This window comes from Gadus morhua, chromosome 20 (assembly GCF_902167405.1).
Source record: "Gadus morhua chromosome 20, gadMor3.0, whole genome shotgun sequence".
Taxonomy (NCBI): Eukaryota; Metazoa; Chordata; class Actinopteri; order Gadiformes; family Gadidae; genus Gadus; species Gadus morhua.
The window spans coordinates 5,166,402-5,188,130 of record NC_044067.1 but is presented as its reverse complement, the minus strand read 5'-3'; the positions used below and the strand labels follow the sequence as shown (position 1 = coordinate 5,188,130).

The following is a 21,729-nucleotide window of genomic DNA, read 5'->3' as shown; positions in this document are numbered from 1 at the left end:
CATAGTAACCGTTCCCAATACCCTGCCTGCTCTACACATCCTTTAAGATGCACAGTCACGCGCACACACAGACACACAGACACACAGACACATAGACACACGCACATGTATACAGACCTCTATCTCTTTAATCTGCTATTCTTGGCTAGTCTTGTTGCCCTATGGGCAAGTGGTTGCCATGGTACCCTGTAAACCCCCTGATTGCAGGGAGTGTTTGCGTCTTTGTGTCTGTGTGTCTATGTGTCTGTGTGTCTGCGTGTCTGACTGTCTGACTGTGCCAATATTGACTAGCATCAAGATGCCTACATATTTTTGGGTTTTGAAATAGTTTTGTTTTACATGTGTGTATGTAGAATGAGACGCACACACATACACACACACACACACACACACACACACACACACACACACACACACACACACACACACACACACACACACAAGTTTGTGTGATATATTTTAATAATTAGCCTGCCAACAGCAGTTCAGACTTTGTCCTCCAGAACCATGCAGTCAATACCTTTTCCGGGAACATCGCGCCTTTTGTGAATCCAGCGTTCTAACTCAATAAAAGTCCACATGGATCAGCATTCAGGGTCCGTCCTGAACACCGGCCACAAAGCAAACCCCCGCCTGCGCTTCTCCTATTCAGGGCGGTGTAGCGCGGGCTCAGAGCGATCAAGGCCTGAATCTTGCTGGTGGAAGGAAAGTGCATCTCGGCTCACCTTTCTGAGCCAAGGAAAACTTTCCCCACTGTCAATACCGGTTCGCTAAGTGGTTTAGTTTTTAGTCATCCTCCCCAACAAAAAGAAAGTCCTTTCGTTGTTAATAGGATCCTTTTTTTGTGGCTGATGAGTGCAAGCCCTCTTCCATTGAATGTCCTTTTGTTATAACACATCTCCGGAGGTACAAAAAATATATTTATTTCGTATTGCTGTGACCCTTGGCGAAACCTTAATATTTGAAGTTCTGAGCAAAATGTTTTCGTTTTTGTTGGCTGTTTCTGCCCAACTTTTAGGGAAGGATTGACAAGGGCGTTTAGAAAGAGCACATATGTGGCGTCTATTTTTTTTTGTGTATGTAAGTTGTGTACATGATGCAGCAATAGATGTTGGCTTTACGTCCTCGCAGTTCCCTAATTGTGATAGCATTCTGTATGTTCAGCTCTCGTTTCATTTTTGTAGGTTTTAATTAGTGCATAATCTCATGTAAATAACAATCCCAAACCCACCATGTTGCACTGCCGTGTTTCTAAAGTAACACAGACACAGCTCTAGAGAGGCCGTGTTTTCAATTAACCAACATGATCGCTATTTTACTTGTAAGCTATGACCTATAATGTTACAGACTAATGACTAAATACAATTTATAAATCTATTGGGGGGGGGGGGGGGGGGGGGGGGGGAGGCTAGTATGCCCCTCAAACCTTCACACTGCAGCTTTAATTTACGAAATTAATTGGATTAGCGAATGGTTTGTGATTCAGAACAGAATGTCTTTGATTGACATCTCTCTCTCCCTCTCTCTCTCTCTCTCTCCCTCTCCCTCTCCCTCTCCCTCTCTCTCTCTCTCTCTCTCTCTCTCTCTCGCTCCCTCTCCCCCTCCCTCTCCCTCTCCCTCCCTCTCTCCCTCTCCCTCTCTCTCTCTCTCTCCCTCTCCCTCTCCCTCTCTCTCTCCCTCTCCCTCTCCCTCTCTCTCCCCCTCTCTCTCTCTCTCCCTCTCCCTCTCTCTCTCCCCCTCTCTCTCCCTCTCCTCTCCCTCTCTCTCTCCCTCTCCCCCTCTCTCTCTATCTCCCCCTCTCTCTCCCCCTCTCTCTCCCTCTCTCTCTCTCCCTCTCCCCCTCTCTCTCCCTCTCCCCCTCTCTCCCCCTCTCTCTCCCTCTCTCTCTCTCCCTCTCCCCCCTCTCTCTCTCTCCCCTCCCTCTCCCTCTCTCTCTCTCCCTCTCCCAGATGTACTAAAACACACCCGGGCCCGGTGGTCCATCTGAGCGACAGCCCCAAGGACGAAGGAAAGGTGGGTTTGCCAGACGAAAACCATCATTTGTATCACACCCCAACAACTGTCTGCCCTTCTGCTCGCCCGCCCTTCTGCTTGACGTCACCCTGTCTCGCCGTTGTATGTTTTTGCATGTGTTTGTATCAGTGTTTGTGTGTGTATATCTGTGTTTGGATTTTGCGTGTGTGTGTGTGTGTGTGTGTGTGTGTGTATTGTATGTTCTTGCATGTGTGTTTATCTGTGTTTTTGTGTGTTTGTGTTAGGGTGCGTGTGTGTGTGTGTGTGCTGGACGTGGCTCCCTCTAATCACCATGTCCCTGACGCTGTCCTGTCCATCCCTAGCCCCTGGCCCCTGGCCCCTGGCCAATGGCCCCTGGCCCTCAGCACATCACATTCTCCACGGGGCGTGGATGTTCTGCGAGGGTTATCCCGCGGTCAGATACGCATCCATAGGGCCCCCATTTGACAGAGTCTGTCAGATGAAACCTGTCCCCCAGTGACCCTCCCTCAATCAACCGCACATGACCCACAACCACTTCATGCACACATATTCATGTTTCGAATCACAGTTGCAATGCGAAAGGCCCAATAGCAGTGGCTTGGTGTTTTCTAGGAGCAACTCATGCATGAGGACCTCCCTGCGTCTCCAAAGAAGTCCCTCTCTGTAGGCCACTGCAGTGACTTTGATGCCGCACAATCTTCTTCAACACCAGCAATCTTGTGGCTTCCCTGTAGAGGGTCATTTGACTTACTTTTAACTTTGTGCATTTAAGTCGAGGTTTGGACCAGGATCTATCCATCACACTGCTCTATTACTTTTCATCTTTTTTTCCTTTAAAGAAGAGCTGCGGTGCATAAGCATATTTATAATTAGAATATTAGCCTTCTTACATTTTTTATTCATTGAAGTGAAAACATTCAATTCTGCTTTGCGATATCCAGTTAGTAATTGCCACATGCAATTTAATAAAAAACTGCAACAAAAAACCCCGTTTTAAATCACCATTCAATATATTTGGAAGGGCTTTAAAATATGGATGAAGCCGGCCTTTTGAAGTGGTGGAAATGCGCTTTGTGAACAGTGCCGCCTCTTCACAGCCCACAGCCTCCCACACACCCCCACTCCAGGGCCATGCAGCCCCCCACTGACACCGTGGACGTCCACACGCTGCTGCTCTGGCTGGAGTATCCATTTGTTCCCTTGTTGCTGGCCGAAGGCTGCAGGTCTCTGGTGGTACTTCTCAGTTGCTCATAATGAAAGCGGAGTCACCCTCACGTAGATAAACCAACACACCTTCCAGTGGGGACCGTTTGAAGCATGCACGAATGAGCTCGCTGATTAACACGGGGAAGGTCGCCCCCCCCCCCCCCCCCCCACACACACACACCCCCCCACAGAGACAGGATTTTCAAGGTCAGGCAGACGCCGCCACCAGACGCGGATCGTGGTGTGGGTGTGTTCTGTGTCGGGCCTGGACGGTCAAGCGGAAAAACACACAAGTTTAAACTAAATGAGGCGAAGAAGTCATTGAGGCGTGCCCTGTGTTTGTTTACCGGTAGTGCAATAATCCATATAAATGTCAGTTATCTGTGTGCGTGTGTGCCTGTTGGTGCATGTCTGTGTGTGTGTTTCTGTGTGTATGTGCTTGAGTGTGTGTGTGTGTGTGTGTGTGTGTGTGTGTGTGTGTGTGTGTGTGTGTGTGTGTGTTTGAATTAAGAGGGTGAGTGTTTGTGTGTGTGTGTGTGTGTGTGTGTTCGTGCGTGACTCTCAGCCACACACACAAACACACACATTCAAGCAGCGAGTGTGTGTGTGTGTGTGTGTGTGTGTGTGTGTGTGTGTGTGTGTGTGTGTGTGTGTGTGTGTGTGTGTGTGTGTGTGTGTGTGTGTGTGTGTGTGTGCATGAGATCCGTCTGGTCTCCTTAGGCCCACCTGCTCCAGGTTTCACATCTTGTGATCTGGGATGTCACACCGCTTCTCTTCCTCTCCTAAGAAGGGGGAGAGGGGGGCTGAAACCTCTCCTCTCTCTCTCTCTCTCTGTCCCTCCCTATCTCTCTCTGTCCCTCCCTCTCTCTCTCTCTCTCTCTCTCTCTCTGTCGCTGTCGCTGTCTCTCTCTCTCTGTCTCTCTCTCTCTGTCGCTGTCCCTCCCTATCTCTCTCTGTCCCTCCCTATCTCTCTCTCTCTCTCTCTCTCTCTCTCTCTCTCTCTCTCTCTCTCTCTCTCTCTGTCGCTGTCGCTGTCTCTCTCTCTCTGTCTCTCTCTCTCTGTCGCTGTCCCTCCCTATCTCTCTCTGTCCCTCCCTATCTCTCTCTCTCTCTCTCTCTCTCTCTCTCTCTCTCTCTGTCGCTGTCGCTGTCGCTGTCTCTCTCTCTCTCTCTCTGTCGCTCTCTCTCTCTCTCTCTCTCTCTCTCTCTCTCTCTCTCTCTCTCTCTCTCTCTCTCTCTCTCTCTCTCTCTCTCTCTGTCGCTGTCTCTCTCTCTCTCTCTGTCGCTCTCTCTCTCTCTCTCTCTCTCCCTCTCCCTCTCTCTCTCCCCCCCTCTCTCTCTCTCTCTCTCTCTCTCTCTCTCTCTCTCTCTCTCTCTCTCTCTCTCTCTCTCTCTCTCTCTCTCTCTCTCTCTCTCTCTCTCCCTCCCTCCCTCCCTCCCTCTCTCTCTCTCTCTCTCTCTCTCTCTCTCTCTCTCTCTCTCTCTCTCTCTCTCTCATCTCTCTCTCTCTCTCTCTCTCTCTCTCTCTCTCTCTCTCTCTCCATCTTTAAAGTAGCAGCATGTTCCTCAGATCCACTTCCTCCACCTGTCCTGTGTCTCTTCTGAGCTGCCTTGCCATGCGTGTTGCACAGCATGTCACACTCCCTTCATGCATGTCACACTCACTTCAAGCTTGTCACACTCCGGCACTCCCTTCATGTGTGTCACACTCCTATCATGCATGAGCAATCCCTTGATGCATGTGGCACTCCCTTAATGAGTCTGGCACTCCCTTCAAGAGTGTAGCAATCCAATGAAGCATGTGGCAATCGATGTGTTTAATATGGCTCAACATATATAGGCATAATATTTCTGTGAGTTTGTGTGTGTGTGTGCAGAAGAATGACATATGTTGGTCTTGGATTCGGCTTGATGTTGTCGTTTCAGCTGTGCTACTATATTTATATTTCCCCAATCCCACAAAAGCTTCCAGCTGCAAGATGCATCATTTTAATATCTGTTTTGGGAACGGATTGAGTTTGTTATGTCTGCGCTGGTATATTCGGAACCATCATGATAACGCTCAAACATACTGTTTTATACTGAATTGCCAACTATTGCTCTCATTTATCCACCTGTCATTACGTGCTACCGTAACTAACAATACAAAAAACACAAATCATAATCATTATGATACTACTGATACTTTTGGGAGACATTGTGGTACCGGGACCAGAAAACCAGAAACGCTTCTCAAGAGTCTGCCGCCATCGTTCACCAACATCTCCATCTTCCTTCTTGTCCCATCTCCCTCCCAATCCTCCCACTCACCATCTCACTCCCTCGCTCCCTTTGGTCGGATCCCTGACGGTATCTTCCTGTGTGTGTGTGTGTGTGTGTGTGTGTGTGTGTGTGTGTGTGTGTGTGTGTGTGTGTGTGTGTGTGTGTGTGTGTGTGTGTGTGTGTGTGTCACTTGGCCCTCGTTGCTTGCCGTTGCTCAGCTGCTCATTGGCTTCGAGAGTGGGACCGTCGTGCAGTGGGACCTCCGAATGAAGAAGGTCGACTTCCGGATCTACTACGACGAGGTGGGTTCCCAAGAGGTTCTCCGTGCTCGTCAAAACGGTGACGCACAATGACCACCGGGGGAGCAGTGTGTGAGATACAGGGGACTGGAATCACAAACATAATTGGGGTTTAGGGTTTAGGGTTAGGGTTAGATCAACGTACAAAAATAGAAGAATCGGAGTGCGAGTTTGAGCGACGCTTTTTTAACGTACGTTTAGCATATAATCACATGCCGAAGACTTAAGTTGATGCTTAAGGGAATCCGATTTGCACACATGCTATCTATAGCCTATCCCACGGCGGTGCGTCTCGTGTGTTTACAGCAACACAACGGCCCTTGTTTGAATCCACAACGCAACGGCTTCCCCTTGCCACCGTCTACATTCAGTTGTTGTTAGCTTAGCCACATGCTACCTGAGTAGTAATTCATTTAAATGCGGCCCGCCCTCTCCATTTCTGCGGGCTGCTTAGCGATCCTTCCCGCTGAGTGATGGTGGGTCCACTGCCTGGGTCGTGGGTGGACCCTCTACTCGAAGAGGGGGAAGGCTCAGTGAGAGGCTAGATGGATGGAGAGTGGCGTTGCTAATGTGTAGTGTTCTGTTAACGCTGGGCCGAGGGACCAAGGGATCACATGGGGAACGCGCACGATTGAACGCGCGTCAGGCACACACACACACACACACACACACACAAATGTATGCATTTATCTATGCACATAAACACACAGACAAAGACACTCACACACATAAATACGACCAGGCACATAGACATGCACACACGCACAGAAATAAGCACAAACCCACAGTCATACGCACCCACACACATAAACATGAACACACACACACACAGATGCACACACACACACACACACACACACACACACACACACACACACACACACACACAGATATACCTCACCCTCTGAAGGGTATCTGTGTCAGGTCTTGTGGAGGTCTTGTGAAGAGCTTGTGCAGATACCTATCGCTTATAATTACCGTCTCTTTGATTAAGGCTGAAGAAGCCTTCCCCATCTCTGTGTCTCACAAGCTTGTTTATTCGCGGATGCGGATTGCATGACATCAAAGACAACCGCCTTATTATTTGCACGGTTCACAAGAAAAACCCAGTTTCTTTTTTTCCGTTTTACAGCGGAACCGAGGAGAGTGAGAGAGAGTGAGAGTGAGAGAGAGAGAGAGACACACAGAGAGAGAGAGAGAGAGAGAGAGAGAGAAAGAGACAGCGAGAGAGAGAGACAGCGAGAGAGAGAGACAGTGAGAGAGACAGTGAGAGAGACAGAGAGAGAGAGAGAGAGACAGTGAGAGAGACACAGAGAGAGACAGAGAGAGAGCAGAGAGAAGACAGATCGAACCTAACAGATCTTCCCACTGTTGTTCAGGCTCCTCTCTCCGCACCGCTAGCACAAGATTCTGACAATGTAGATAGAATCCGTCTGCACAGACCGCTCCACTGTCTGCTGCTCTCTGCATGGTTTGTCTGCACTTGTATCTTCCCCGTGTTTCTGTGTTGAGGCTCTCTCCATCCATAGTCTGAACAGCGCTGAACCAACGGACAAAGCTGCGCAGACACATCCATTGGTTTTCTGGACAACTCCATTCCTCTCAGTTTTATTCACCGATGAGCTCTGTGATGGACAGGAATGATCTCATGCTTATTGGGGGAGGGGGTATAGTATCAGCTGTGTTGTCGGTATACCACATCAAATGTGCTCTCACACGGGCTCAACGGGGGCTATGAGCCAAGTGGTGTGATCTTTAAATATCAACATGCAGCTGACAAATGAGGCAATCAAGCCTGGTTAAATGTTTTACCCTCAACCTGAACCCGGAACTTTCTTCGTTTTTTTTTGTTTTTCTTTCCTTCTTCCCTTCCTTCCTTTCTGGTTCCTGTCCCCTCCTCCCCTCCTCCTCCTCTCCCCCCTCCTCCTCCTCTCCCCCCTCCTCCTCCTCTCCCCCCTTCTCCTCCTCTCCCCCCCCCCCCCTCCTCCTCCTCCTCCTCCTCTTTCTCCCCAATACCCCCCCCCCCTCCTCTCCCCTCCCCCCCCCTCCTCCTCCCCTCCCCTCCTCCTCCTCCTCCCTCCCCCTTCCCCCCCCCTCCTCCTCCTCCTCCTCCTCCCTCCCCCTTCCCCCCCCCCCTCCTCCTCCTCCTCCTCCCCCCTCCTCCTCCTCCTCCCCCTCCTCCTCCTCCCCCCTCCTCCTCCTCCTCCCCCCCCTCCTCCTCCTCCCCCCCTCCTCCTCCTCCTCCTCCCCCCCCTCCTCACCCCTCCCGCCCCCTCCTCCTACCCTCCCATCCTCCTCCTCCTCCCTCCCCCCCCCCCTCCTCCTCCTCCTCCTCCCCCCTCCCCTCCCCCCTCCTCCTCCCCCCCTCCTCCTCCTCCTCCTCTCCCCTCCCCCTCCCCCCCCCCCCCCCCCCCCCCCCCCCCCCCCTCCTCCTCCTCCTCCTGGTGGGCGGGGCTCCAGGCCATCCACTCGGTGAGCTGGCACCACGAGGGGAAGCAGTTCATGTGCAGCCACTCTGACGGCAGCCTGACCCTGTGGAACCAGAGGAACACCGCCCGCCCCTTCCAGATCACCTTCCCCCATGGTGAGACAGGGACACACACACACACACACACACACACGCACACACACAAGCACACACGCACGCACGCACGCACGCACACACACACGCACACACACACACACAAGCACACACGCACGCACGCACGCACGCACGCACGCACGCACGCACGCACACACACACACACACACACACACACACACACACACACTTACTCTCACACTAAAACACATAGATACGCATGCACAAACAGATCCACGCACACAAACACACAAAACTAAAACACACATGGATGCACACAATCACACACACGCACACACACACACACACACACACTTTTACACTTGCACACATACATATGCACTTACACACAGACACAGACACACAAATATGCACTCACAAAAAATGAACACATGCTCCTGTTTACCAGTGTGTTTTCAGACACATTAGATTAGTTTACAATGCACTCTATTCGTTATGGCTGCTGAAACAGAGAGTAAACACTGAGTACCGGTGTAGACTGGAGGTTTTCAGCTGCCTTAAAAACGAAAAAAATAAATCTCCAACAAGACGCCTGAGGCACTGATCCATAACGGGCCGGTATCGTCCATCCAATCAGAGAACAGCCGATGCGAGCCCCCTTCCTCGTTCCTCCACGCCTCCCTCATTCCTAAAAAACCCACCCGCCGTCGGCGTGCAGCCCGTCCCGTGACCCGCGCGTCTCCCCGACCACCGGATCAGGGCGGCGCAGCAGGAAGTGACCCGGGGGGGGAGAGAGAGAGAGAGAGAGAGAGAGGGCACGCCGCCTAGAACTGGAAGGATTGTTCCAGACCGCCGCCGTCTGCGGCCGCGTCCGCGCCAACTATTTGTACCGCAGTGTGAATGAGTCACAGGCCACAGTGCCAGCGGCGGGAGGGGGGGGGGTGTTGGGGCAGAGGCTCACGCTTGATGCGATGGAAGGTTGAGTGGGGGTGTGGGGGGGGGGGTACCACAGAGGGCCGGGACAGAGGCCCCGTGCTCAATGGAAGGTTGGGTGGGGGTGGGTTGGGGTGGGGTTGCATCCGAGGGCAGGATTTAGCAGATTGACAGCATGAGGGAAAAAATCGAGTTCATAAGAAGGCAGGCTGGGGAAGGGAGCAGGGAAGGAGACAGACGCGGGGTCGATGCCAAGGTCTCCCCCGGGGGGGAGAGGGGGGAGGGGGGAGGAAGATTAAAGTATCGCAGGGAAAGTGAGTGTATACGAAGTGGCGGAAAATATTAAGAGGATGTAAGAGGAGAGGAGGGAGGGAGGGAGGGAGGGAGGGAGGTAGGTGGAGGGGGAGGGATACGATGATTGAAATAGTCACCGGTGTTCCAAGTAACATTTGGCGTGGGCCTCCGTGCGGGCCGCGGGCTACTCTGGGCGCTGCCACAACAGAGCACCTGCACTGCAGTGGATATGGATAGGCTTGTAATGCATGGAGACTAATCTGCCTCACAGAGGGCTGTGTCAGGATGCGCCTGACGACAAAGGAGATCAGGGTTTGGTTTTGTGTCGGGGGACTGAGAGGAGTTGCTGAGTCGACACACAGCCATTGTCTGTGCGCTAGTAAAACATACATGATTCAGGTAAACTGGAATATTGAATCGAATACGATGTGTTTTGTGCCAGCTCTCGGCTCATAAAAGCAGCTTTTAACTGCAAGGAAAAGCTCTGCCAGATATTGCTTTCAGACATCTGACATATATATATGTATGTATATATATAAATGTATTTTTTTGTTTGGATGGACTGCAGGTACAACCCTAAAGTATCCCACAAAGCTCAGTATGGCTATTTCTCTGGCAGCGATCACAACAGCCTGGTTTCCCCAAAGATGTAAATGTCAACATCAGCATATCTCTTTATTGCCACGATTCGCCTACCACAAGATGTGCAGTAGCCCACACTAATCAACCAAAGGTTTGAGGAATCCACGCGGATATTTCACAAGCGATTGAGGATACTGCTGCCGGGGAAACTAATTAGGGGAATTACCCTGATGCTTGATATGGAGACATGATACAGAACTCAATTAGTTGTTCCTCTTTTTAATGGTGAAAGCTGGACGAAAAACATGAAGGATGAAACATTTTATTGGAATGACTTATCTTTTGTAAGCCCTATTTATTTCCCCGCACATAAAGATACACTTTTGATTGATAGTCAATTTGCTTTCCCTCTGACAGATCAAAAAGCAAATTGTTAAAAAAATAAAATGCTTTTCTAAATGTGGTGTCATATTTGCAACGTGAACCTCCACTGTTCCAGCACTTAGTTTTTCGGTTACTCCAAGAATTGAAATACTCTTTTCTCAAATTTACATTTTCAATGGGGTTTTCAGCAATCAATCTTCTGTAAAAATATTGTGACATTTAAACGCAGGCAATGTTGATTGTGTTGTAACAGGAGGAATCACATTAAGCAGCCTTTGCACACTTTATTTTGGTAAACTTAACGTAAGAAATGTGGTCTATTCTGTGTCTCAGGAAATCAAGCGGGCATTGAGATTCCTAGAATTTATGTTTTTCCGTCTTGAATGCAGGAAAGATACAGAAAGATGGGAGAAAGGAGTCGTGCAAACCGATTCTCAAGGTGGAGTACAAGACTTCAAGGAACAGGTAAATAACAACTTTGATCAAATGCATCTTCCTCCTCATCACATGTTAACATCCCGGATCTGGAACCTTACGTCAAGATCAAAGCATTTCTGCAACACGACTTGTGGGTATAACCGAATGCCTCTCTCCGTTCACCTTTCTCTATACTCACCTGTCTCTCTGTACTCACCTGTCTCTCTATCCTCACCTGTCGCTCTGCACTCACCTGTCTGTTTATACTAACCTGTATCTCTGTACTCACCTGAGAAACAGAAAGGGTACAAAAGACTTGCATTTGATCAAACTAGACCTTTAGGAAACCACTTGGCATAAGTCCCTCATCGTGAAATGCCGCGATGAGCCGTGTGCTAAAGGCATGCTAGCCTCTGCTCCGGATTCTTGAATTTCATTGAATCGGAAATGCCTTCCAATTCACGGGAGCTCCATTCTTCAAAAAGACATCAAAGTAATCCTCTTCGTGGTTGCCAGGCTATAAAGGATGAGCGCGTCCGATCTTAAGTATCATTTCTGGCTGACGTATTGTTTTGCACTATCACAAACGTTTTACATTTTGCAGTAGTCCCCTCAACGGTAGATGTTAACGGGCCTGGATAGCACATGGTTAGCCCCTCATCGCTGTCAGCAGAAAAACATTTCGAGGAAATCTTTTATGTGGCCTCGGTTCAATGGTTTTAAGAATAAAGGAATTTTAATGTACCTCCGTCTAGAAAGCTAAAATAATAGTGGCTCTCCCTCTCCTCGGGTATCAGAAACAAAGATCGAAAAAATGATAAAATATTAGAGGAGAATGAAGAGGGAATTGTCAAATGGCCGTGGGTGGCTCAATTGTTCACAATTGTTGTAATGTGTTAAATTCTTTAAAAATGTAATGTGCTGTTTTGAAATCATGATTTACTGCTGCGTGAATTGTATTGTTTTTTAATGTGTCCCTGCCAAGGGAGCCCAGAAGAAAAGAAGCCATTAAGCTTACCCTGGCTAAACTGCTGTATTGTAGTGCACAGTAAAACAGCGGGTCACAAACGGCGAACTGATTTCCGTTGCTGAGGTGTAGCAGGAGCAGCACTCACTCCCAACCTCTCTCGTCTCCAGCTTCCACCGGGCCCCACCTGCAGCTAGACATAGACTGGGACTGACTGTTGATGTCAGCGCGTTCAGGTTCACTGCTGTCCCCCCCCCCCCCCCCCCCCCAGCAACCCTTGTGCTCTCGATCACGCGAGGCAGGGCTGACGTTGGCCACCCCAAGCCAAGCCGCTGATTCCTCATGTATCTTCCTGTCCCCTCTGCGACTATAGAGACTCCTAGAGCTCCTCTGAGTGGTGTCTGTTGAGATGAAGCCTCCTTCATTGTTTTTTTATTCCAGCACATGCAATAATGGTGGCCGAGAGAGCTAGGAGGGATGTCTCTGTTTCAGAGCCTCGAGGTTTTCAATTAAAAGTGAGGAACAGGAAACTGCTGGTTTAATAACGCGCTACGCGGGGTCTACGGCTCGGCGCGGAGATTAAATGAGACCGAGCGGAATTATTACAAAATATTATCCGTGGTGTAGCGCTGAAATTGGTGCTCTTTGTCCCGTGTTCTCGATCGTTTTGAGACGTAATACGTATTGGCAGGATTTACCGGCGGCATTTTCTCGTGGCCCAGCATGCCTTGTGCTGTTGGGTATAATCCCCCTTTGCCCCTCATGAAACAGTTGGAAGATTGGAGGAGATGTTCCTAACCCACATTTTCTCTGACTCACAGAAACTCTATTTTGAATTCAATGGAAAAGTGCCCTGAATTTCTGAAATTCAACCCTAAATCGTCTTGGGTTTGGAACCGTAGGATTGATCAATTATGAATCACCACCAAGCCCTTTCAAACTCTTTCTAAACCTATACTGAAGTTATTTTGAGGTGGATATGACCGAACCCTTAGCATTGCTGCTGCTTCACCCTGACACCAAAAGCTTTTCACACGCTGCTGTCTTTATCATGGGGGACAATCAAAGAGACACAGACAGACCGTGACATGCTCTGCCTCCCTCAATATGCCACATTGCCACAACTCAAGCCATCGTGGTTGGAAAAAAAAGATAGGAAAAATAAATAAGACAGATAATCATAATAACATCCAATTCCTCCAAGCCCAGTGGCCTTCAGTATGCAGTCTGCAATCATTTTCCTATGCCAAACATAATCGCTCTCGTTGAAGGCAGAAAACTTTCACCCTTCACTCTTTTATACACAGAGGTACACAGAGTATTTGAGAGGTAGCGTCAGACGCAAGTCTTTGAGCGATAGAGGCATTAGAGATGGAAAGATACCGTGCTCAGATGGCCTTGCCCTCTCAGAGCTGATTACGCATTACGGTCTTTGGATAGAGATGACGATCAAAGATTGTATGAGGGCTGCGGTTTTAACTCCTTCCATCCGCAAACAAGACTTGGGAGCTCAGAGTTGTGTTTGGGGAAGTCGTTATTGAATAGATTCGGATCTAGATTGTTTGGAACTAAGATGAAGCTACCTGGATGTATATGCACCTGATGTGTGTCTCTCTCTCTCCCTTTTCTCTCTCCTCCTCTCTACCTCTCTGTCTCTGTCTTTGTCACTCTCTCTCTCTCTCTCTCTCTCACTCTCACTCTCACTCTCACTCTCACTCTCTGTTATGAAATATATCATTATAAAAACAAATTTGTTTTTGGAGGCAATCTCTTTGTCATAAACAATCACATTAAATAACCACCTGTACTGTTTGGGTTTGAGTATCAGAAGAAATGTAAGCACATTGAGAGAGTTGGATATTTTTTTAATAAAGTGGTATTAAAAACCGAATCTCTTTCTCCCTCCCTGTCTCTTTGCCCCTCCCCCTGCCTGTCTCTATGCCCCCCCCCCCCCCCCCCCCCCCCCCTACCCCAGCAGCGAGCCCTTTGTCATCTTCTCGGGGGGGCTCTCGTACGACAAGGCGGGCCGCCGGCCCACGCTGACCATCATGCACGGCAAGGCCATCACCGTGCTGGAGATGGATCACCCCATCGTGGAGTTCATGGTGCTCTGCGAGACTCCGTACAACAACGGTGCGTGCTCAGAGCTGCTCAGAGCTCCCGTCCTAGACAGTATGGGGGGGGGATAAGCTATTTTCTCGGTCGTTCGGTCGGTCCATCGGGGGGGGGGGGGTCGGCGAGGTTCTAGGGTGTATCGAGGGAGCGTTATGGGGTGTGAAGGTCTGCTGTTATGCTATCATGGGTGGTGAACTGAGAAAGGAATGGATGGAAGGCGAACTAGTGGGGTATAGATAAGGGTATGTGTTCTTGACTTTGACTCTGCTCAGCGAGTACAGGCTCAGAGCTCTGAGGTCTACGCCACACTCTTTTTATCTCTCTCTCTCTCTTTCTCGCTCTGTCTCTCTTTATGTCTCCATGTATATTTCCCTATATCTCTCTCTCTCTCTCTCTCTCTCTCTCTCCCTCCCTTTCGTCAGAAAAGACACTGGTTAGCACTGTGACATTACCTAACCAGACCTCATGTCTCGCGCCTGAGAATAGCTTTTGCCGGGTTCATTAATTCTTGCTTGCCCCATCCTTTCCAGCTCTCTCTCTCTCTCTGTCTCTCTCTCTCTCTCTCTCTCTCTCTCTCTCTCTCTCTCTCTCTCTCTCCCTCTCTCTCTCTCTCTCTCTCTCTCTCTCTCTCTCTCTCTCTCTCTCTCTCTCTCTCTCTCTCTCTCTCTCTCTCTCTCTCTCTCTCTCTCTCTCTAGGGACGTCACAAAGAAAGCTGAAAGAAAGTTTAAATCTGGTTGTTTCTTTTTGTATTGTATTTCATTGTGGTTCATAATGGTCGATTCCAACTGATGATAAGAATCAAACAATAATTTGGTATCCTGTACAGAAAGCGGACATATTATAAAGATAACTTTCCAGTTATAACATAATCTTAAGCCATTTACTTTTATAATTTTTATTTAGTGTATAGTCAGTGTAGATCCACTGTGTATCAACAAAGTCTAGACACACAGAACATACACTGAATCTACACCGTGTATCTCCACAGTCTAGATACACTGTAGAACAAAACAGCTATGGGCTGGAACTGAATCTTCTTCTTTCCATCAACTCCTGACCCAGTTGTGAGAGCACCACAGTTGCCACAGTAGGGAGGCAATTTCTGTTTTGCTGCTGACAACCGCAAAGGATAACTACAGCCCACGCAACAGAAACACCCACAGCTGAAGACGGCATTGTTAGGTTTGAAATGTCCGGCAAAAAGCTTGGCGCGTGTGTACGTAGACGCCGCTGATGAGTACTGCTGGGGTAGCAGGGTCATGTAGGGGGGTCCCATTTTACAGGGGAAGATTTAAACCACTTCCCCTTGTAAGGAGCGGCAAGTAAAAAAGTGAGAGGCAATCGAAAAAGAGGGGGATGGGGTAAAAGTAAGAAATGGGAAAGGGCCTGACTCTCTCACTCTCTGATTCTCTCTCCCCCTCTCTCTCGTTGACTTTCTCACTCTCTCACTCTCACTCTCTCTCACTCTTATTTAATGTGATTTCTCACAGAGGTCCAGGAGCCATATGCAGTCGTTGTGCTTTTGGAGAAGGACTTCATCGTGGTAGACCTAACGCAGAGCAAGTATGTGCAGGTGCACACACACACACACGCAAACGCACACGCACACATACGCACACGCACTCGCACTTATCACACACACAAACACGTTCCAAACACTCTGGCTCCCTGGCTCATTTGGCAGCAGGGTGAGAAGGAGAAGGTGAACAATCTGCTGGCGTCTGTGGCACGGCGTCACAGAGGCCTTCAGAGTCGGATGTATTGGCCATTATTTTGGCCACAGTATGAGACCTCAAACGAGAGCCAAAGCCATACAGCCATTCCACTGAGGCTTCGTGGCAGGACCAACACAGGTGTTGCTCATTTCAGTAATTAAGGGTGTGATGTTTTTATGTACCAGGGCACGGGTGGAAGACTAAACAAGTGAAGGCATCACACATTGACCACGGACCATGTTAACGTAACAGATCCGTAATCAGTGCCATGAGCGGCAGATGTTTTTTTCGCACTATGATACCTCTGTCCATTCAGTCAGGTCCGAAGGGAATGACTGGAGAGGGGTAAGGCGCGGGATGCAATCCAACTCAATACGTTGCATTGTATTGTGAACACTGGTTGGACTGGGTTGTCCTCGATTTCATCCTCTTGGCCAGTGCCATCTGTGCTGACCCACAGGGTATTGCTAATGTGGTTGGTGATTGGCTCATATTCAGGGCCATGTGTTTCAATTGGTTCCGGCTCAAGTACATTTGTTTAAGCCAATCAGAAACACTTAAAGCAGGCCCTGTGGTTTGAGGAATTCACTTGAATAATAGTTAAGCAGGCCATTCATTAATTGACAATACTAGGAGCAGACCTCACGTGAAGTAGATGTTCTTCTTACACCAAAACATATATGGCATGGGGGTGGGGTAAACATTGCCGCAGCAACGACACCCTCCAAATCCCTGTAGATGTAAGTAACGCCTGAATGAAGAATGAATGAATTAGCCTTTAAATAACATTCTGCCCTTAGTTATATTCGTTTTTTTGGGGGACATTTGAACTCTTATCCATACGTCACAGGTGTACTTCTTGAGGCTATTCATCTTCATGCCAAAATGTGGTCGATAGGGTTTACATGTTTAAATTTGGTCGATAGTGTTTAAATGTGGTCGATAGGGTTTACATGTGGTCGATAGGGTTTACATGTGGTCCATAGTAGTGTTAAATGTTCTTTTCCCTCTCTCTCCACCTCATCCCTCACTCTCCACCTCAAGCTGGTGTGTGGTGAGCGTTCTGGCGCCGATTGGCTGCCGTGCATCACCCAAATGGGTGCTACATACTGGTGGTGGTTAGTGAGCCCCCCCCCCCCCCCCCCCCCCTTCACTGTAGGCGTCTTTGAGTGTCTAGAAAAGCGCTAAATAAATTCAATGAATTATCATTATTATTATCTTCTCTTTGGCTCCTTGCAGGCCAAAGACGTCAACAGTTGGCCTTTGAAAACATTTCTCTTTCTCGGGTACAGATGTGTAGGTGTTCCAAACTTTCTCCAAATGTGCGTGAGTCACGATGAGAAATCAATCTGAAAGGTGTCCTACTCGGGTGCCAAACGTTATCCATCCCTGGTCTCCAGTATTCTTCCATGACACATTTACAGGTTACAGGTTCCTCTGCGTTTAGACATTTCCCATTGCAACGATGCAATGTTCACTCCAATATCCCTGCAATGGAAAGAAGAAGAAAAGTACCTCCTGTGTCCAGGTTTTCTGCCTTACTTTTGAAGTTATCCTTACCTTTTTGTGCTTCTACCGTTTAGGTAACAATATTATGTAAGTTCTCTCTCTAGCTCTATACATCTCACTATATTTGCATTTCTCTTTCTCTTTCTCTATTTCAGCTTCCCCATCTTTGAGAACCCGTACCCCATGGACATCCATGAGTCTCCCGTCACCTGTACGGCCTATTTTGCAGACTGCCCTCCAGACATCATTCCAATCCTGTACTCCATAGGTGCCAAACACAAAAAGACGGGCTTCAGCCAGAAGGTAGGCAGAGGGTTGGCCCACCGAGACCTCTTTCTTTGTCCGTTGCGAGAGTTTGAAGGATTACCCCAGCTTTTGATTTGCAAAAACAGGCGTAGGTGTATTTTTTCGGTGCTCAGTTTCATCGCTATTTGGCATAGCACTGAAGCTACCTGATTAGTGTCAGGACAGCAGAGGGTTTATGGGTTTGGGTGTAATCACGGTTCATTGTCCTCGGGGAGAATAACGGCGGACCAAGGCTATTGACAACGGCGTCCTATCGCAATCTGTATTTTCCTAAATACAATGGATACTCTGTGCTCATCTAATCACATCATCCAATACTGCGGCGTATTCAAGCCAACGGGATAGTTGGGTGCATGTGCCTTGGACTATGTGCAACAATCAGAGAAATTCTGTCTGTGACTACAACAGGAGTGGCCAATCACTGGAGGGACCTGGAACGTCGGCTCTCAGACGTACCCAGAGATCATCATCACAGGGTGAGTTCACTATAGACATGGCATGGTAAGCTATTATAGATATATAGCTAGCATAAGGTGTTGTTATAGATTTATTTCTGTTAGTTCAGGCATGGATTATGCAGTTGGGTGTTGGGTGAATTATAGGAAACCATTTGTCCAAATTTGTCTTTTGTTTAATTTTTTTATGGAAAAAAATGTATTTCCTAGTCTGAGTAAGAACCATTTGTCACATCACAATTGGCTCTGACTTAGGCGCTGTCTGAGGAAAGAAGATCTGTGAGCGAATATTGTATTTGTATTTCAGGCAATGCCAAATCCTAGGCAAACAATAAGCCATGATTGAACTGGCGAGCCAAATATTGAATTTCTTTCTTTTTTGAGTAAGGTGCATGCGGCGATTCATGAATAATAAAAGTGTTTAGGTCTCCTTTCTTTGACTGTTTAGTCATGCCTCCTTTGTATTGTGGATGAGTTCCTCAACTCCTTTAGGAAGTTTACTTGTAGTTTACTGTACTGTGTGATGCTCTTCATTTGTCAAACTTAACTGTTAAAGTACAGTTAACTTCTCTTTTATCCATCGCTTTTCTTCGCTAAGTGCGTTCATCTGGATGGCTAATCACATGACCTTGCCTTTTTCTACAAAACAGCTGAAAATGTTGTGCTGCTTAAAATAAACCTCTCTCTGTCTCTCAATCTGTCTCTCTTTCTCTCTCTTTCTCTCTATGTCTCTCTGTCGCTCTCTCTCTCTCTCTCTCTCTCTCTCTCTCTCTCTCTCTCTCTCTCTCTCTCTCTCTCTCTCTCTCTCTCTCCCTCTCTCTCAGACATGCCGACGGGTCGATAAAGTTTTGGGATGCGTCTGCAAGTAGGTCTACTGTAGTTTTCATCGGTACACACCGACACTTTCCTAATTGCCAATTACAAAAGCACAGTCCGGTGGCACGGGCACGCTCTCCTTTGGGATCCTTGGGGCCACTTCCAATGCTAATAGCGATTCAAAGTTCATAATTTACCACTGAAAGTCGACACCTGTGTCTTTTATAGCCATGTTGACGCTGAGCCAACCTGGCGGCGTCGGCTCTGGTTTGCTTCACACACATAATTATGTAAAGGGGGAACGTCTCCATGATCTGATTTAGCTCCAAATTAAGTTAAGCCGGGATCCAGAGGGAGCGAGGGCTTATGGTATGCAAGCAGCCGCCCGGCGAGCCACTGGGGTGTGTCATCAACTCAAACGCTGTGAAACAACCCTGTAAGCGTAAGGACTGCAAAGGCTTAGTTGTGGTTCCACGTTGACGCAACGCAAGGGGGATAACGTTACGTCGTTGCGGACCCTCCTTTTGCGTCCACCGCAAGGGCCTGACGTGCACTTCGCAAAAACCTTTGCGTCGAGGCGACGTAGCAGCAAGGGCTGTGATTGGTCCGAATGTAAACCCCGACGTAAGCCAGACGCAGAACCAAAACAAAATCAAGCGACTGCCTGATCTTTGATTGTGTCGACGTGGAACCTTAACGAAGCCTTAAGCGTAGTCACACACAGGCCCAGTCGACACACACGTCAGAGTATGGCTCTTCCTCCATCCTGCCCCGCAGTCACGTTGCAGATGCTCTACAAGTTGAAGACCTCCAAGGTGTTCGAGAAGCCCAAGCCCGGGGAGGTGCGGGGGGGCGACCTGGTGGAGGAGGACCCCTACGCCGTGCAGATGGTTAGCTGGTGTCCCCAGAGCCGCATCTTCTGCGTGGTGGGCATCTCCGCCCACATCATTCTGTACCGCTTCAGCAAGTACGAAGCCAACACGCCCATCGTGGTGAGTGGAGCCCAGAGTACTTGGAGTTCTGATGTCGCCTCGTGTTTGGAGCGCGACCCAAAAAAGGAAGTAATATTTTGTGTAACAGAGCAAAGCACGCAGAGTGTGAATGTACCGTGGCAGTACTTTCTGTTTCCTTTCTTATTGGTCTTCTAATTAGGTAATTAAAATCCCAAAACACAAATTTGGAGTGTGTTTCAACACAGACACTCGCTAGGTTTGAATAGACTTTGTACTATTTGCGATGCCGATATTAAGCTTTTATCAGAAGCCACTCACTGTAATTTGAGTTTCATGTTTACAAGGATGAGGCATCTACCTTAAGTCACTTCAGTTCGAAACCCAGGACCTTTTTGGCCGGGACTCGAACACACTACCCATCCCCACTCCACCGTTCTACCCCCTGTTCTGTGCCCTAACTCAAACGCCACACTCACAAGTCTGTCTTTGGCCCGTACCCCCTCCCCCCCTCAGTCCTTGGAGGTGCGTCTGCAGTGCGACACGGAGGAGGTCCTGTCCCCCTCGGAGACGGAGAACCAGCCTTGTTTCCCTGAGCCCGGCTCCCACTCCCCGGTCCAAGCCAGCCCAGGGAGCGGCGCCTCCGAGGGGGTCAAGGACAGCATCCCCTGCCTGAAGTAAGGAACCCATTCCACGCCTCGTCCCTAACCTCTTTACTTCTTCGCTTGGTAGGACGTAGCGCTGTAGGTCTTTGGATCTCTCTTGGTAGGACGTAGCGCTGTAGGTCTTTTGATCTCTCTTGGTAGGACATAGCGCTGTAGGTCTTTTGATCTCTCTTGGTAGGACATAGCGCTGTAGGTCTGTGATCTCTTGGTAAGACATAGCACTGTAGATCTTTGGATCTCTCTTGGTAGGACATAGCGCTGTAGGTCTGTGATCTCTCTTGGTAGGACATAGCGCTGTAGGTCTGTGATCTCTTGGTAGGACATAGCGCTGTAGGTCTGTGGTCTCTTGGTAGGACGTAGCGCTGTAGGTCTGTGATCTCTTGGTAGGACGTAGCGCTTTAGGTCTTTGGATCTCTCTTGGTAGGACATAGCGCTGTAGGACTGTGATCGCTTGGTAGGACGTAGAGCTGTAGGTCTTTGGATCTCTCTTGGTAGGAGTTAGCGCTCTAGGTCTGTGATCTCTCTTCAAGAGTTACAGGAATGTCACTTGGCAGAATAACTATTTGATGGATGATCTGGAGCATTTCCAGCTTAGCCTAAGTTAGATTGTATTCCCTTTCACAGTTAACAACCTCCTTGTAGGTACCATCAATACATTTATAAATAGATATTGAGTACTTTTGGGGTACGTGGTTTCAGAGTCAGTGGTGAAACCAGTGTGTTGTGCACCTGTGTGAGTCTCTCTCTCTCTCTCTCTCTCTCTCTCTCTCTCTCCCGCTCCCTCTCCCTCTCCCCCTCTCCCTCTCCCTCTCTCTCTCTCTCTCTCTCTCTCTCTCTCTCTCTCTCTCTCTCTCTCTCTCTCTCTCTCTCTCAGGGTGAAGGAGCGTCCGGTACGGGTGCCTCCAGGGTACCAGGCTGAGCTGGTGGTCCAGCTGCTCTGGGTGGATGGGGAGCCTCCCGGTCAGATTACCAGTCTGGATATCAACTCTGCTTACGGCCTGTAAGTCAGACTCCTCCACTCTCTCTGTGCCATCAAAGCTGCTTGTGGAAAAGAGTTTTCTCGACGCACTTGGTTGTTGTTAAAAAGCATATTTTTACTTAAAACAAATAGCACAACCGTCGAGTCACTTGCAAAACTCAAGCCTCCCTCCAGTCTAAAACTCTGGCCCTCTTAAGGAGCACCAGAATGGGTGTGGCTCAATTAGCCTATGAGCCACAGCTGCAGACTATTACGGCTGACAGCCAGACAGGAATATGTGCATCTTTTAAAACATGATTTAAAACAGTGAAGATGCCCTTCACATCTTCACACTGCT

General features: G+C 48.7%; 1 protein-coding gene across 12 annotated transcripts in view; it reads left to right on the top strand.

The window, feature by feature from the left end:
- stxbp5l (syntaxin binding protein 5L) overlaps nucleotides 1–21,729 on the top strand; it is a 123,126-nt gene that overhangs the window by 66,780 nt on the left and 34,617 nt on the right. For 7 of the 12 annotated variants that reach the window (XM_030343358.1, XM_030343356.1, XM_030343351.1 and 4 more), the window contains exons 6-17: nucleotides 1,950–2,013; nucleotides 5,682–5,765; nucleotides 8,223–8,346; nucleotides 10,887–10,962; nucleotides 13,857–14,014; nucleotides 15,488–15,560; nucleotides 17,377–17,524; nucleotides 17,936–18,003; nucleotides 18,807–18,847; nucleotides 19,576–19,790; nucleotides 20,265–20,425; nucleotides 21,288–21,413. In XM_030343358.1, the coding sequence (XP_030199218.1) occupies nucleotides 1,950–2,013; nucleotides 5,682–5,765; nucleotides 8,223–8,346; nucleotides 10,887–10,962; nucleotides 13,857–14,014; nucleotides 15,488–15,560; nucleotides 17,377–17,524; nucleotides 17,936–18,003; nucleotides 18,807–18,847; nucleotides 19,576–19,790; nucleotides 20,265–20,425; nucleotides 21,288–21,413 (1,338 nt within the window). The remainder of the gene's footprint in view (nucleotides 1–1,949; nucleotides 2,014–5,681; nucleotides 5,766–8,222; nucleotides 8,347–10,886; nucleotides 10,963–13,856; nucleotides 14,015–15,487; nucleotides 15,561–17,376; nucleotides 17,525–17,935; nucleotides 18,004–18,806; nucleotides 18,848–19,575; nucleotides 19,791–20,264; nucleotides 20,426–21,287; nucleotides 21,414–21,729) is intronic. The other 5 variants (XM_030343357.1, XM_030343352.1, XM_030343355.1 and 2 more) reach the window with 1 other exon arrangement.